The sequence below is a fragment of the Microcebus murinus genome, chromosome 17 (genome assembly GCF_040939455.1).
Source record: "Microcebus murinus isolate Inina chromosome 17, M.murinus_Inina_mat1.0, whole genome shotgun sequence".
NCBI lineage: Eukaryota > Metazoa > Chordata > Mammalia > Primates > Cheirogaleidae > Microcebus > Microcebus murinus.
Window position 1 is genome coordinate 44,410,933 of NC_134120.1, and position 14,881 is coordinate 44,425,813.

Consider the following 14,881-nt stretch of genomic DNA (forward strand, 5'->3'; position numbering starts at 1 on the left):
AGGTTTGGTAACCCCCCTCTTGAGGGCTTCCCTCTACCTGGCAGGTTGTCACTCTAGACAGGGAAACTACTGTCATGGCTCATCTGAGCACATCTCTCATGAAGAACTGGGAGACCTGGCATCTCCAGGTGTCCTTTCCTTAATTCCTTTAGGATTTATGTGTCCCTATGGATCCTTCATGCTAAGCCTGTAATACCAGTGTGGACCACTTCAATAATGAAGAAAAAGATAGAAAAGTGATTTAAAAAGTGAGGCTCCTAACAGGTATGATCACGTTCACAATGTCCTGTCTTCCTTTGCTGATGCCTATGCTTTGTGGGCACAAGACAAGTGATAGACAAGCTTTGTAGGATGATATGGAAGAAGGAAGGAAAGTAGAAATATACTTTGTTAACAACTAAGAATGCCCTACAAAGAAGCAAATCAGTTTACATATTCTTTAGACTTTAATGTATTCAAATGTTAATGATATGATGAATTAATTTAGGGGTGGGACGTGGGCAACTCCAGGACTGAAATTGTTTTCCACCTGTGACAACAAGACAACATAAAAGAACCAAGTATTGAATAAGGTATAGGTTATACATGTGGGGCAAAGCCCATAATCTAACCTAAGGCTGATAATTCCATAGAGAAAAAGTAATGGCATTTTTCTGTACAATAGATGTGTTAAGGTGCAGTCCTTCCAGCTGGAAATGACCTGCATCTTGGCTCTACCAGTTAGTGGTTTTGTTGCCTATCCCAAAATATGTAACTACTCAGACTCTTTGTTTTTCCCCGATATCTACAAATGAGAATGATAATACGATGTCTTGTTCATTGTGATAATTAAATAAAAACCCTGTGAAAGTATTTAGCCAATGCCTTCCAAGTGCTCAATAAATTGTAGCTACTTTAAATATTATGACTATTATTAAATCCTTACGAACTCATCACTATGTTGTCTCAATGCTAATTCTGACCAAAGTTGAAATTATTGGAGATCATAGAAACATCTCTAAAACAACAGAAAATGGAGGAACCAACATTTCTCACAGGTGTCGTATGTGACAGGCCCAATGTTAAGTATTTTCCTACACATTTTTAATGGTCTTTCATTTAACCTTATGAAATATATTATCATTTCCATTTACATACAAGGAATCTGAGGTTTGGAGAGAGTATATGTCACACAGTTAGGAAGGTTTAGAACCAATACTATGAAGAGACAGCATGAAGGAAATTATTAACCAATCAGAATTTGGCCTGATGACTCCCTTAAGGCAGTGCACACAGTCTGAGATACACCAAGTTGAAAGGAAACTTACGGATGCAGCCATGGGGGGCGTCAACCGGAACCCCGTAAGGACGGTAGTAACCCTTAGCACACTCTTCACAGTTTATGCCAGCTGTGTTGTGCTAAAAGGAAACAAAAGAAACTTAGAAGGAAGGGTTCTGGTGAAGAAGTCCAGTACTCCTTATTCTGTTCTGTTCACCCAGAGGAATAATGTCGTCATATAGCATTGTAATATGGCAAGTGCCAATGACCAAGTCACTAAAAAATAAGCATTGATCTTGACCTTGAGTCTCCAAGATTTACCACAGGACACTGGCTTAACCATGGCTCTGGAATTTTTTTCCCACTGGGGCAGGAAATGAGGAAAATTTCCGCAAACTGGACAGCCCAGCTTTATCCTCTACCAAGGAATTTGCTGTAATGAAGCACCTGACATTGGAGTGAGAAAAAAACTCAAGAGGACTATTCCTCACAGTCCATTCAAAAGCACTCATGAATGGATAATAAATCACCTTTAGGTTTAACCCAAGTGATAAGGAGTCATGTGTGTATTTGTATCTTCTCCAGTTTTGTTTTGTTTTTTCTTTCCCCAGTTCCAGAATGCAAGTCTTCTCCAATTTTGGAAGAAACAGCATACACAGATCCTTGTCTCTCATTGTTCTAATTTTATCTGTGCTTTAGTCATGAAACCCTCTTCCAAACATTTCTATTATGTGGATGGAAAATGCAGGCACGAGTCTCATACACAGAGCTCATTTTAAAGTACAATATTAGGAGGCATTTTCTAGTTCATGGTTAATCTTTATAATTGCCACAAAATCAAATTACCCAACATGCATCATCAGTTTCTAAGAATTATGCACCACGGATCTAACTCAATTCTGCCTCTCTATTTCTCTAATTTAGAAATAATTAGGAGGACAATGTTCTTTAATTAATGAAAGGAAAGGCAATAGGAAGTTAGAAGAACAAATGCGACACACTTTGACCCACACAAAGGTCTGCACAGAAACACAAAAGGGAGAACAAAGACCCATTCTGTAGCCTCTCTCCTGTTTTAGATGATTTTATTAACTGCAGGCTTTTATTTATTACCGCTCCTTTTCCTGTAGGCTAAAATCTGAATTCACTTTAACACTGGGGTCTAAAACCACACTGGCCACTCCTGTGACTTAGTATTTACATGCATAAACATCGTGGGCAAATAAGAAACAGCTGCAGCCACCCTTCCTTCCCATCAAATGCCAGTTAACCCTCAACTCCACTGCTAGCCACTGTGACAGAGAACATCAGCTTAATCCTGGCTCCCCAAATCTCTTCCCACTGGAATGGGAAATGAGAACACGTTCCCAGAAATGGGCAGCCCGGCCTTTCCTCTCTATCGCAAAGTTTGGTTAATGAAGCACCTGCTATAAAGAAGTTTATTTTTAAGACACAAAGAACAACAATGAAAGACTGAGAAAGAGCAACAAGTTACAGTACTGGGCAGATGGAATAATGCCTGGAGTGTGTTCTGAAATCTCCGGTGGTTCTCTGGACCTGCACAGCCCAAGGGCAAGATACACCACTTTATCCATGACACCAAGGTCCTAGTTGGATCAAGGCCAGGTTGAGACCCAAGAACGGTGGTGGCTCCATAATTTTGATATTGGAGGCGCTGGGGGAAGCAATCTTGCTGGGAGGAGTGGGTGCTCAAAGTTGTATTTGCATGACCTCGACTAGTCAAGCTGAGAGTGGAGTGGGTGCTGATGGGATCTCTACAGGTCGTAAGCCCACCCCCAGCTTGGTCCTTCCTTGGGCACCACCCAGAGAGGCTTTCTATGGAATGCTCACCTAGAAACCAGGTCTGAATTCCTCTAAGCAGAATTTCCCCAATTTTCCCTTTTCAGTCTTCAGGTAAACCACATCTCTCTGCCTCTCTGTCTTTCTCTCAATTTCTTGACCACACCAACAACCCTGTCTCTGGCTTCCTTTTCTGTGAACCCCAAGCACGTGGCGACCACTGAGTGGTCTATTCGCTGACAGGCCTCTCCCGAGAGACCCCATAATGGAATTTCCTTATTTAGGCCTACAGGGCCCCACAGGATCTGGCCTCTGTTACCCCTCTGGACTCATGGATCTTCTACCCAGTCCCCTCCAGCAACACCGGCTTCCTTGCTCTCTGGAGAGGCCTTTTGTCCTGCCAGCCCCTCTAGCTGGAATGCCGTCCCCAGACATCCGCCTGGCTCATTCTCTCACTCCTTCCCGTCTTTACTCAGATGCCACATCTCAGGGCACTGTCCAACCTATTTAAAATTTCTCATACCCCAAACCAATAGTTACAACAGGAAGCCCAAGAAATAAAAATAAAATCAATACCGCATGAGAATATAGCTATCTCTGGTAACTGCTGGCCCTGCAGGGAAAGGACCTGGCGCTCTCAGATCCCGGCTGCTTGACTCCATGGAAGTCTCCAGGCCATGGGATTGCCTGGGATGCTCCCACTTTGTGTCCCCACCCCGGAGCTGGCGGCAGAAATCCTCATCCTCCCGTCACCAGCACTGCATAGAAGAGGCTGGGTGTCTTCTAACGACAAATCCAGACTTGCTCTGGAAGCATCACCTCGTGGCTCACCAAGCCCACCGGCCCCGCAGCACCTCCTGTCCTTCTCCCTTCCTAGTCAGGACTCCCCCCGTCCCTTCGTATGTGGCATAAGGTAAGGTTAAAGAGCCAATTGTCCCAACATCCTTTATGTAATGCCCATCTCTCTTTTCCATAAGAAATGCCAATTTTATCTTAAATCAATTTTTTTTTCTTAAACCAAATTTTAACACCTATATACATTTGTTTCTAGATTGTCTGGTAGGTTCTATTGGACAACTTTTTATCCCTGCATTGAGTCCAGAGTCAATACCAACTCATGATAGTTTTGATATCTCAGAAGACAAATTTCCTCCAGAATTGTTCATCTTTTCTTAGCTATTTGTCTAGTCTCATATTTTTTTTTATTGATAAGAACTTTAGAATCTGTCTGTCAACAGATTTCTGTCAAGAAAATCTTTTTGGAATTCTGATTGTGATCGCACTGAATTTATAGACTGGTTTCAGAGAAATGGTGTATTTATATTATTAGGTCTGGAAACACATCATGCCTCTTCATATGGGTCTTCTTTTAAAAATACCCATAGAGTTTTACAGGTCTGACCAAAGCTCCACAACTAACTCCTTCTACCTGTTGGCTCCTGGGGTACCTTGAATCATTCTGACATTCACAGATGTGTTCTCCTTCATGTATGTGTTTTTGCTTTCTATCTTTCTTGAATCTCTTGAAATTCCTGGTCTGTTCATGATATGCTTTCCTATTTTTCATGCTATGATGTATTCTGGAAGGAGGCAGTGTTTTGCATTTAAAATATCTTTTCTGTCTTTCTGTGGGATTTGTTGTAGAAGGGAACGTGGCCATCTGGGTTCCATCTGCTTCTTGATCCTGTCTCGTAGCCTTGTGTGGTGTATGTGCATGAGAGAGACAAACAGTTTGGAAATAGTGAGACCAACACATCAAGGACACAAACAACTAGGGAGCAGGCTTAAGACTTAGATAAGAAGTCACGTCTCTATGGAAGAGGGGAAAGACTTTGTTTTAGTTAACAGAGACAGGTGGAGAATGATGGGGCTCTCCATGGGTGGGCAGCCCTGGTTCCATTTAAATGGGCCTGTCATGGGAAGAGTGGCTCTTCAATGGTAACATTAACAAAACATCATTCTAAAAGCACACAAGGAAGAGCAACAATGTAGACCAAATTCATGAACATCTTACAGGATTTTTAATGACTATTAATGGATTTTTAATGAATATTATTTATGGATTTTTAATGAATGCAGATACACTTATACCTTCCTCTGCCATACACCTCTTTTGGCTATAATCCCAGTGTACCCAGATGTCCTACAAAAGGGATAGAAAATCAGTGTTTCCTATTTGGTGTCCAAGGCAGACACCATTAATTGATTACAATACACTTCCTTGCTGAATCTAGCTAGATTCAGAATCTGTCTCAAAATAAGATGTAGGGTCATCACAGAAGTCAATACCTATTTGCCCTACTATCTTAGAGCTTCTCTACCACAAGATGCATAGAAGCCAGAATGACAGCCAGGAATCCTCCTCTCCCTTTAGGCAAAGACCTAAATAAAGAACCCAATTAAAGGAGTCTGGGAAAACATGCCTCAGTCCATTTTCCCTACAATCACTAAATTACATCCAACTAACAAGGACTTGTGTGAACAAAAGTGGAGAAATGATCTCAGAAAACACTTTCGATTGCCTGTGACTTTCTTGACATGTTTTTGGGAGCAGAGCTTACTGCATGCTCATTCCCTGGGACAGCACATCCACTTTTATTTACAGTGCCTCACCTGACAGTTAATGCAGACCCCTCCACCTGCATAGATGCCTTGGATATTCAAGCTTGCCCGCTGCTGCTCAACATCTGGATCGTAGTAACAGTCAGTGGCATGGCCGTGGCAGTTGCACGCTGAAAAGAGCACGAGCATACTAAGTCAATAATCCATCATTGCTACGAGACACTTAGTAAATTCCTCTACATATCACTACCGTTCATTGAGCTACATTCCAGAAAAGTCTATTCTGGAACACCCAGGGCACTCTTAGTGGAAAATTTTAGGGGATTTTTACACAAAAACAAACATAGAACAATATGTAATTTATAGCTCTTTTCATTAATTAATTAATTGATATTAAATGAGAGAAATTTCTTTTTAATAATAAAATATATAATTATAATAAATTAAGATGTATCAAAATGACAAACTTCACGCACAAAGAGAATACTATTATTACTGCTATTACTACTACCCATGATAACAGAGCTCTTGATACACTGTGAAAAGTGTTTTACAAGAATTATCTAATTTAATGTACACAGTAACTCTCTAAAGTAGGTGCCATTTATCCCCAAAGCCCAGATGGGAAAGCTAAGGCTTAGAGAGGTTAAGGAACATGCCCATAGTTACACAGCTCACAACTAACAGAGACAGAATTCAATCTGTCTTTGTTTGACTCTAGAACCTATACTCTTAGCCAATACTCTAAACCTTTCATCTCAACACTATATAGTGATCAGTTGGGAATAATCTTAATGTCTAAATATAGGGGAATGGCTAAGCAAGGAATGGTATCTTGCTTAACTGTTTGTTCTATGACCTGTTTTGTTTACAATAGAGCCTAGTCCCCAGCACAAAGTGGGCACTCAACAAACACTGTTGGGTTGATTTGAATCAATAGGATGACAATACTCTGTGCCATCAAAAATGATGTAAAGAATATTTTGATAGTTTGGAAAAATATGGGGAAGATATCTAAAAATATCATGTGAAAAAGATCAGGATATAAAATTATATGGATAATATAATCTTGAGTATTTAAAGTATGCATAAAAATACTACACTATCTAACAAAATACTCTAATGGCTCTCTGCTATGGTCTGAAAATTTGTGTCCCCCTAAAATTTGTATGTTGAAACCTAATCACCAATGACGTGATGTTATTAGGAGATGGGGCTTTGAGAGGTGATAGGAGCCCTTACGAAAGAGCCCCAGAGAGCTGCCTTGCCCCTCCCACCATGTGAGGACTCAGCAGAAGGTGTCATGTGTAAATCAGAAAGCAGGCTCTCATCAGACACTGAATCGGGTGGCACCTTGATCTTGGACTTCCCAACCTCCAGAACTGTGAGAAATAGATTTCTATTATTAGCTACTCAGTGTACGGCATTTTGTTACAGTAGCCAAACAGATAAAGATATTCTGCCTGGGCAGTAAAATTCTTGGTGATTTTACTTTATTTTTTATAATTTCCTAATTATCTATAAGTAGTATATAATAATTCTAAAATTACAAAATTTAATTTAAATCCCATTTGGAATTGTCATCGTTGCCTGGATGAAAAAGACTTAACATGAGTAAAATTCTTACTTTCTTAGGCAGACTATCTATTCATTACATTCCAATTAGATCAAATTTCCCAAGTCTTTCTAGTAATTTGTATGTTTTAGTCAATTTCTCAGGTGAATACTGCAGGGAAGAAGACTAAATTAGAAATTATACAAATTACCCTGTAACTTGTAAAACAGGCTGAGCACTTTTTTATTTTCATTTCCTCTATGGAGCCATGATTAAAAAAAAAAAAAATTCAAGGCATTTATTTTTACTATATCGGTTATTTCTCAAGAAGTCTGTTTTTGTTTTTGAATTGCACATTTCAAATGGAATTTAATGGATTGTAATAGGTCTGACTTAAATATACCACTTTTGTAATTTTTAACTATTTTGATAAGTTTTAAAAGGTTAAAAACATATGAAAAGAAATTTAAAATTTTTTTCATGTATGTTGGAGTGAAGCATGACATTCACTAACAGGTCCCAGTGGTCCCCAACCTTTTTGGCACCAGGGGTTGTTTTCATGGAAGATAATTTTTCCATGGACCACAGAGAAGTAGGGATGGGTTTGGGGATGATTCAAATGCATGACATTTATTGTGCACTTTATTTCTATTATTATTACTTTGTAATATATAATGAAATAATTATACAACTCACCATAAGTTAGAGACTCCTGTGAAAAACTAATCAAGTTGTGAATGTTGGAACTCATGTAATAACAGTTATTCAATCAAAATATCCTAAACCAGTGCCTGAAAGCAGTAGAAGAAATAATCTCTGATGGTTACCTTTCCCTCTTTCTGGTACCCTTATTCAGGGTGGAGGAATGGGTAAGTCATTGAGAAGGAACCTGCTCACTGTGACTATAAAGCGAGAGTGGCCATCCTAGTGACACCCTGGCCTTAGGGATGTGCCTGACCATTCACCTCTGGCAGCATTGACACCTCCCCACAGTGGTAGCATCTCTCAAAACACTCGTGGAACTCCCCACTGGACATGCCTTTTACATAAGTTTACTGGCCATAAGAGATCATCAGTCTTCTCTCTCAATAGTTAAAACAAAAATTGGCCCAGAAAGTATAAAGTACAGGTTATTACCCACCTAGTTCAAGAAACCTGGATCCAAATGCATTTTGGCAATTTCAAAAAAGCAAAGCCATCTTCAAATGCTAAGAATATTCAGAAAAATGGGCCACAATCTCTAAAAACTAATAACCTAAAAGTCACAAAAATGTTTTCGGCTATGGGAATAAATATGTGGCTTTTCAAGAAGACTGACTTAGAAGAAAATCTCCCATCAGATGTCCTAGGGCTTGTTACTTTAAAACAATAGTTTTCTTACTTTCTATCACAACCATGAGTTGAAAGCAGCCTCCTGTCTTTTTTCCTTCCTTCTTTTGTCCCTCTGTCCTCTTCAATCCTGCTCAATCCTGCCACATGACTCGGCCCACCCCTCCCTACTCCCTCAACGCTCTGGGCTCTCTGTTTAGAGATCAATTCCACCACCTTCTCCCGACCTCGGTCCTCAAAATAAGAGTCCTATCCAGTGTCACATATGAAGAAATGGTTAAGGGGTTAAAATTTTATAGTGGCTGCATCATATTTAAGATTGCTAAAAAGCGAGGCCAACATATCAGCCCAATCCTTGTATGCATACATGTTTCATACACATTAGTCATGATTATTGTTGTTATTCTTCTTCTTATATTTCTATCTGAATTTAGAGGAGGGCATTTTTCCCTCCAGTCTGTGAGTTTTTTATGACAACAGACAGACCTGAGTCCCTAAGACTGACACGACCCCAACGTCTTCAGGATTGCAGGGAAAACAGGCTCAGTCCCCAGGGAGAGAGGGGAGCAGGCCTTGCTCCGGGCCCCAACCGGGTCCCACCTACAGCCCACACCCACCTTCGCACGCTTGGCTCTGCTCCTGCGCTTGCCGCCAGCGCCTCTGATTGTACCCTGCACAGCAGCGGTCACACGTCTCCCCGCAGGTGTGGTGCTGGCATTCGCACCGAAACCTGGGCAGGCGGGCAAAGCGATCTCAGTTACTGAAACGTTCTGATGAAGATCGATTGATCCTATGTGAAAAACTGACACATCGGGGGGAGGGGGGCATGAGCAATATAAGTGACCTTAACACGTGTACCCTCATAATATGCTAAAATAAAAAATAATAATAATAAAAAAATTTTAAAAAACTGACACATGAACTTGGTCCTCATGGTCATCTGTGGTGTCATTTATCAAGGAATTATGAATGAGGACACGGCACCTTGCGCGTATTATTTTAAGTCTCCCATATGCTGCTTGTTGTCTCTGTTCTAGAGACGGTGAAACCAAGAGTCAGAGGTGTTAAGGTACTTGCCAGATGGTGATAAATGGAGAGACAGATTTCAAACCCAAGTTTGAAGCCCCCCGGCTCTTTCTTCCCTATCACATTTTGTGACGATACATGGACAAATGAGCAAAGTGAGTGCGTGATTACTGCGATGTTTAAGTATCACATCTTCACAAAGATCTGGAGCCCCGTGAGAAAGGTCTGCTCGCATTTCTTACTCTCAACCTGTGGCCGTGCCCCAGAACTGACTGAATTCAAGAGACAGCGACTACTAAGGTCCCAGAGGACTCTGCTCCCAAAGGCTGTGCCAGCTCCATCCTGGGGCCAAAAGCAGAGTCACTCAGAAAGGCAAAGGGTTAAAAATCTAAGTTCAAAGGAGTATATACAAAATGGAATTGTTGTTATGGCATTGGATTGCAACTCTCAGCTTTGAGCTCTTCTCCGTCTGTGCTTGAAAGAGGATTAAAAACAGTTGTCCAGAAAGCGCTTAGCTGTGCCTGTGCGGATGCCCAGCTGTCCTCTAAGGGGAGGCGGTATGGCACATATTCAGTTACAGAGGGGTCACCCTCCTTCACACTCGCTGCCTGATGAAGCACACGGACATGGATTCAACCGGCAGCACGGAACAGCTGGAGTCCACATGGGCTCTTGTCAGAGACGCAATTCCAGCTCATTGCCAATTACATATGTGGCATAGGCTGGACTGCAAGAGTATTTAGGGAAGACTACGTGAAGAACATGCAGTCCAACTACACTCACAGGGAGATTAAAATTGAGAATAGCAAAAAAAGGAGCTGGGTACCTGTCTGAGTCATATTGGTACCCCCAAATCATTGCTTTCCCTAACTGTCTCTCAGCCCAGGCTGATGGTTGGTATTACGTCTGCTGAAAAGATGTTATTAAAGATGTTGTTGATTAGAGCTGCGGTTCCCAACCCCTGGCCCGAGGACCAGTTAGGGACCAGGATGCAGAGCTCCACGGCACCCCCAGCACCCCACCATTGCTTGTATCACCTCCTGAGCTCTGCCTCCCCCCTAACCCCCCACCCCTGGTCTGTGGAAAGATTGTCTTCAATGAGAGCAGTCCCTAGTGCCAAAAAGATTGGGGACCACTGGATTAGAGAATACTCTTCATTATTACTCTACCCCGGCCCCAGGGGAAAATTCTTATCTGGTCCTAGTGTCAAAAATCATGTTTCTCCTAATTAACTGATTGCTATTTAGGTTATAATCATAGTGCAATATAAAACCAAGCAGGTTTCCTTTTTGAGTTGGCTGCTAAGAAGCTCAGAATTAAATGCATGTGATCCTTCCACCTATCTTTGCATCAAGGTCAACATGGTATGCATCCCTGTTTGCAGCCCTCTTCTGCTTCTTCCTGGTCTCTGTCTGATTAGCAACTAACTTGTATGATTGTCTGGCCTTGACTTCATCCACTAAGTCACTGAAACCCTTTAAATATATTATATGATTGTTTCCTGTTCATGGATGTGGATTTCACCAGCATTTGTTCAAGGTCAGCTTGTTGGGCAGAAGCAAACCAGCAGGCAGAGAAAGGCAGGCAGTTGTGTTTGAAGGGAACCAGTGGCAAACTGAGCCTTTCACCAAGGTCTGGGGAGATGTCCCTCCACTCACCTGCACTGGGAGCAATTAGCCACCCAGTATAGAACTCCTCCAGGTCTGCCAGTGTCTACAGGCTTTGGCAGCTCTTTTAGCGGGAAGCTCAGCCCCTTTGGGATGGTTTCTACTCCCTTCCCACATGGTGCCATTTTGTTCCAGGCTCAGGGACGTAAACCAATCTCCTCTCTCCCCTCTTTCCAACTAAGACGTTATCTGATCTGACTTCTAGTGTCTTAGAGCCCTACCCTCCAGGAGGTTACATGGTGGAAATAGAATAATCATTAATGAACAAGTCACTGTCGATTAAAGGTTAATCAGTTGGTGTATAAGCTCTCTCAAAAGCATCACCTGTCCCAGGGACAACAACTTTAGGGACTGTGGCTGTCTGTCAGAAGGGCCCCACAAAGCACACCACAGAAGCTGGTAGCTAGCAATTCTGCCTGAACACAAAGCTGGGCCTAACAAGGTACAAACCTGAATCTGACTAAAAGTAAAATATACTTCTGGTCAATGCTGCTCATAGGAAATTGTAGACTTTAAATAAAACATTCAGCAAAAATTATTACCATGGCTAGCATCCAGTAATTTCTAGCCCTCAAAAGTATCCCTTTTGTGGTGGCAGCACAAATGTATTGCTGAACACTTAAGATTCAGGCATCTTATTTTTTTTTTTTTTTTTTGAGACAGAGTCTCGCTTTGTTGCCCAGGCTAGAGTGAGTGCTGTGGCATCAGCCTAGCTCACAGCAACCTCAAACTCCTGGGCTCGAGTGATCCTTCTGCCTCAGCCTCCCGGGTAGCTGGGACTACAGGCATGCACCACCATGCCCGGCTAATTTTTTATATATATATATCAGTTGGCCAATTAATTTCTTTCTATTTATAGTAGAGACGGGGTCTCGCTCTTGCTCAGGCTGGTTTCGAACTCCTGACCTTGAGCAATCCGCCCGCCTCGGCCTCCCAAGAGCTAGGATTACAGGCGTGAGCCACAGCGCCCGGCCTCAGGCATCTTATTGTGTATAGAATATACTATACCTCAATTAAAAAGAAAAAAGGGTACATTCATGCTCATAGCAGCATCATTCACAATAGCCAATAGGTGGAAGCAATCCAAGTGTCCATCCACCAATGAATGGATAAGCAAGATGTATATGCATAGATACAATGAAATATTATTCAGCCTTAAAAGTAAAGAAAATCCTGATACACAAGCTCAACATGAATGAACCTTGAGGAAATTATGCTAGGTGAAGAAAGACAGTGACAAAAGAATAAATACCATATGATTCCACTTGTATGAGGTACCTAGAATAGTCAAGACAGAAAATGGTGGTTGCCGGGGCTACAGGGGTGGAATGGGGAGTTGTTTAGTGGGTACAGTTTCAGCTTTACACAATGAAAAGAGCTCTGAAGATTGGTTACACAACAACGTGAATGTGTTTAACACTTCTGAACTGTACACTTTAAAAATGGTTACGATGGAAAATTTCATGTGTATTTTACCACAATTTTAGGAAAAAAAGGATTTCAAAGGCATATCCCTGATCCATTAAACCAGGAATGATAAGTTTTCTTTCTCCTGTCAACTCAAATCAATTATTAGTGGCTGTCTGCGATACCATCTTGGGAGGGATTTGGTGGCTGCGACCCAGATTATCCAGAGTGCTGTGATTGATTACCCATGTCTGCTACGGGCCCAGGGGACATGTGGGAGAAAGTGGAGGGATGGGGAGGCGAGGCACACACACCACCTATTCATTGATCCTGAAACATTCCTATTGAGGGCGGGAACCTAGAAACATAATGGGATGCAAACATCCACTGAAACAATTAGACTTATTCATAGGAGAGCCAAAACAATACCTTTGCAGTGTACTTACAGTTTTTCAGGATTGTTCGCATTGCATACTTCAGCATGGCCATTGCAAACACACCGCCCACCGATGCTGATATCCTTTATGCTATAATAATACTGTACAACAGAGAGCAGAACTTGTCAGTGTTACCAAACAGCAGCAAAAACTTCCTCCTACTAATCTTTAACCCACATCTCTGTGGACTCTGCTACCCTTTTAAAACTCTGTACTTCTGAGCCACTTTTCCTTGCCTACCTCCACACAAAAGGGGGCCACATTTGGATGTCACTTGTGTTACAGAATAAATGCATTCTTTAATCCAACTCAATAACATACTGCTGCATTTGTCCATTTTTTAAAAATCAAATACTTTTAAGTTCATGGAGGGAAATTGCCTTAGAAAAGAATCATACCTTACACCCTATTGGAAAGGGATTAACCATTTCCAGGTTTATGTTTTTATGTAAATAAAAATAATTTTATATTATGTAACTAAAAATGGATTTTACACATTGAACATATCTATTTATCAAAAATAAATTTTTTACCAATATTTTGCACCTGCTATGTGCAAAATACTGTCCTACCCTCCAGGAAAGGAGAGAATATTTACAAGGATGGATCAGATACACCCCTGGACTAGCAGAGGCCCCCAGGAGTTGTTGAAATCTTGCTAGCACAGGGTTAAAAGGGCTAGAGTCAGAGGTCCAAGCCCCAGAAAGGCCAGACACAATCAGCTTCAGACCCAGCTGAGGGCCAGTCCCTAAACCAGGCCACAAATATGCGCAGGCCGTCTCATTGCCAAGGCACCTCTCCAGTATGTTGGAGGCCTCTCCTCTAGTGACAATAGGCAGACCCTTCTGCCAGCTCCTTCCTTCTCAGACTTGGCAGGAGGCTGCACAGGACTTGGTGAGGAATGCAGGGGGTTATGGAACAATCTTTCTACTGAGGCAGTGTGGCCAGTGAGAGGAATACCTGTCAGCGAGGAAGTCTTTGAATTCACAAGGACAAGAGAGTTTTTGTATCTTTTTTGTTCTTCTTGTTGAGTGTAGTCACTTTAAAGAGCCCTATTCATTTGATGGTGGGGTTCTGTTCCCTAAGCATCAACTCTTCCTGGCAACATCTTGCTTAATCTGAAGGTGTCAGCAGCCCCTCTTGTTCATACTATATAAAGTCAGTATTACTGTCACAAGTTAACACTCAGCAGCTTTCCTGCTGACCCCTATAAACATTTCTCTCCACATGTGTTAAGGGCAGCAGCAGCAAGAGAAGCCCTCCATCAGCCTTCCCCCAGCAGCGCATACCATCTGTGTGGTGGGTCAGCTGGTGTCATATTCCTCCATGAAAGAAGCAACTTAGATTGGGGGGGTCAAGGTATACATGAGGTGCACTCCACAAAAAAATTACCTAATGGAAGCCGGGCATGGTAGCACATGCCTGTAATCCCAGCACTTTGGGAGGTGCTGAGATGGGAGGATCGCTTGAGGCCAGGAGTTTGAGACCAGCCTGGACCACATAATGAGACCCCTGTCTCTACAAAAAAAAATTTTTTTTTAATTAGCTGGGTATGGTGGTGCATGCCTGTAGTCCCAGCTACTTGGGGGTTAAGGCAGGGGGATCATTTGAGCCCAGTAGTTCAGGGATGCAGTGAGCTATGGTCATGCCACTGCACTCTAGCCTGGGCAACAGAGTGAGACCATATCTCAAGAAAAAAAATGACCTAATGAAGAAGCTTATGTTCACCTAAGTGAAAAGTAAGAAACATAGATATAAGTGCAAATTTTTCAATCCCAAAAAAGACAATTTAAGGAGAAAAAACCAGTAAGGTACATTAGTGGTGAAGCCCCAGGGCAGC

The 14,881-nt window shown here is 41.9% G+C and overlaps 1 protein-coding gene across 1 annotated transcript in view; it reads right to left on the reverse strand.

Annotated features, from left to right (window-relative positions):
- The window catches only part of LAMA3 (laminin subunit alpha 3), a 225,649-nt gene that overhangs the window by 155,761 nt on the left and 55,007 nt on the right, over positions 1 to 14,881 (reverse strand). Inside the window, exons 6-9 of the mRNA XM_075993589.1 lie at positions 13,051 to 13,142; positions 9,122 to 9,234; positions 5,672 to 5,790; positions 1,308 to 1,398 (exon numbers count right to left, since the gene is read on the reverse strand). Of these exons, the coding sequence (XP_075849704.1) occupies positions 1,308 to 1,398; positions 5,672 to 5,790; positions 9,122 to 9,234; positions 13,051 to 13,142 (415 nt within the window). The remainder of the gene's footprint in view (positions 1 to 1,307; positions 1,399 to 5,671; positions 5,791 to 9,121; positions 9,235 to 13,050; positions 13,143 to 14,881) is intronic.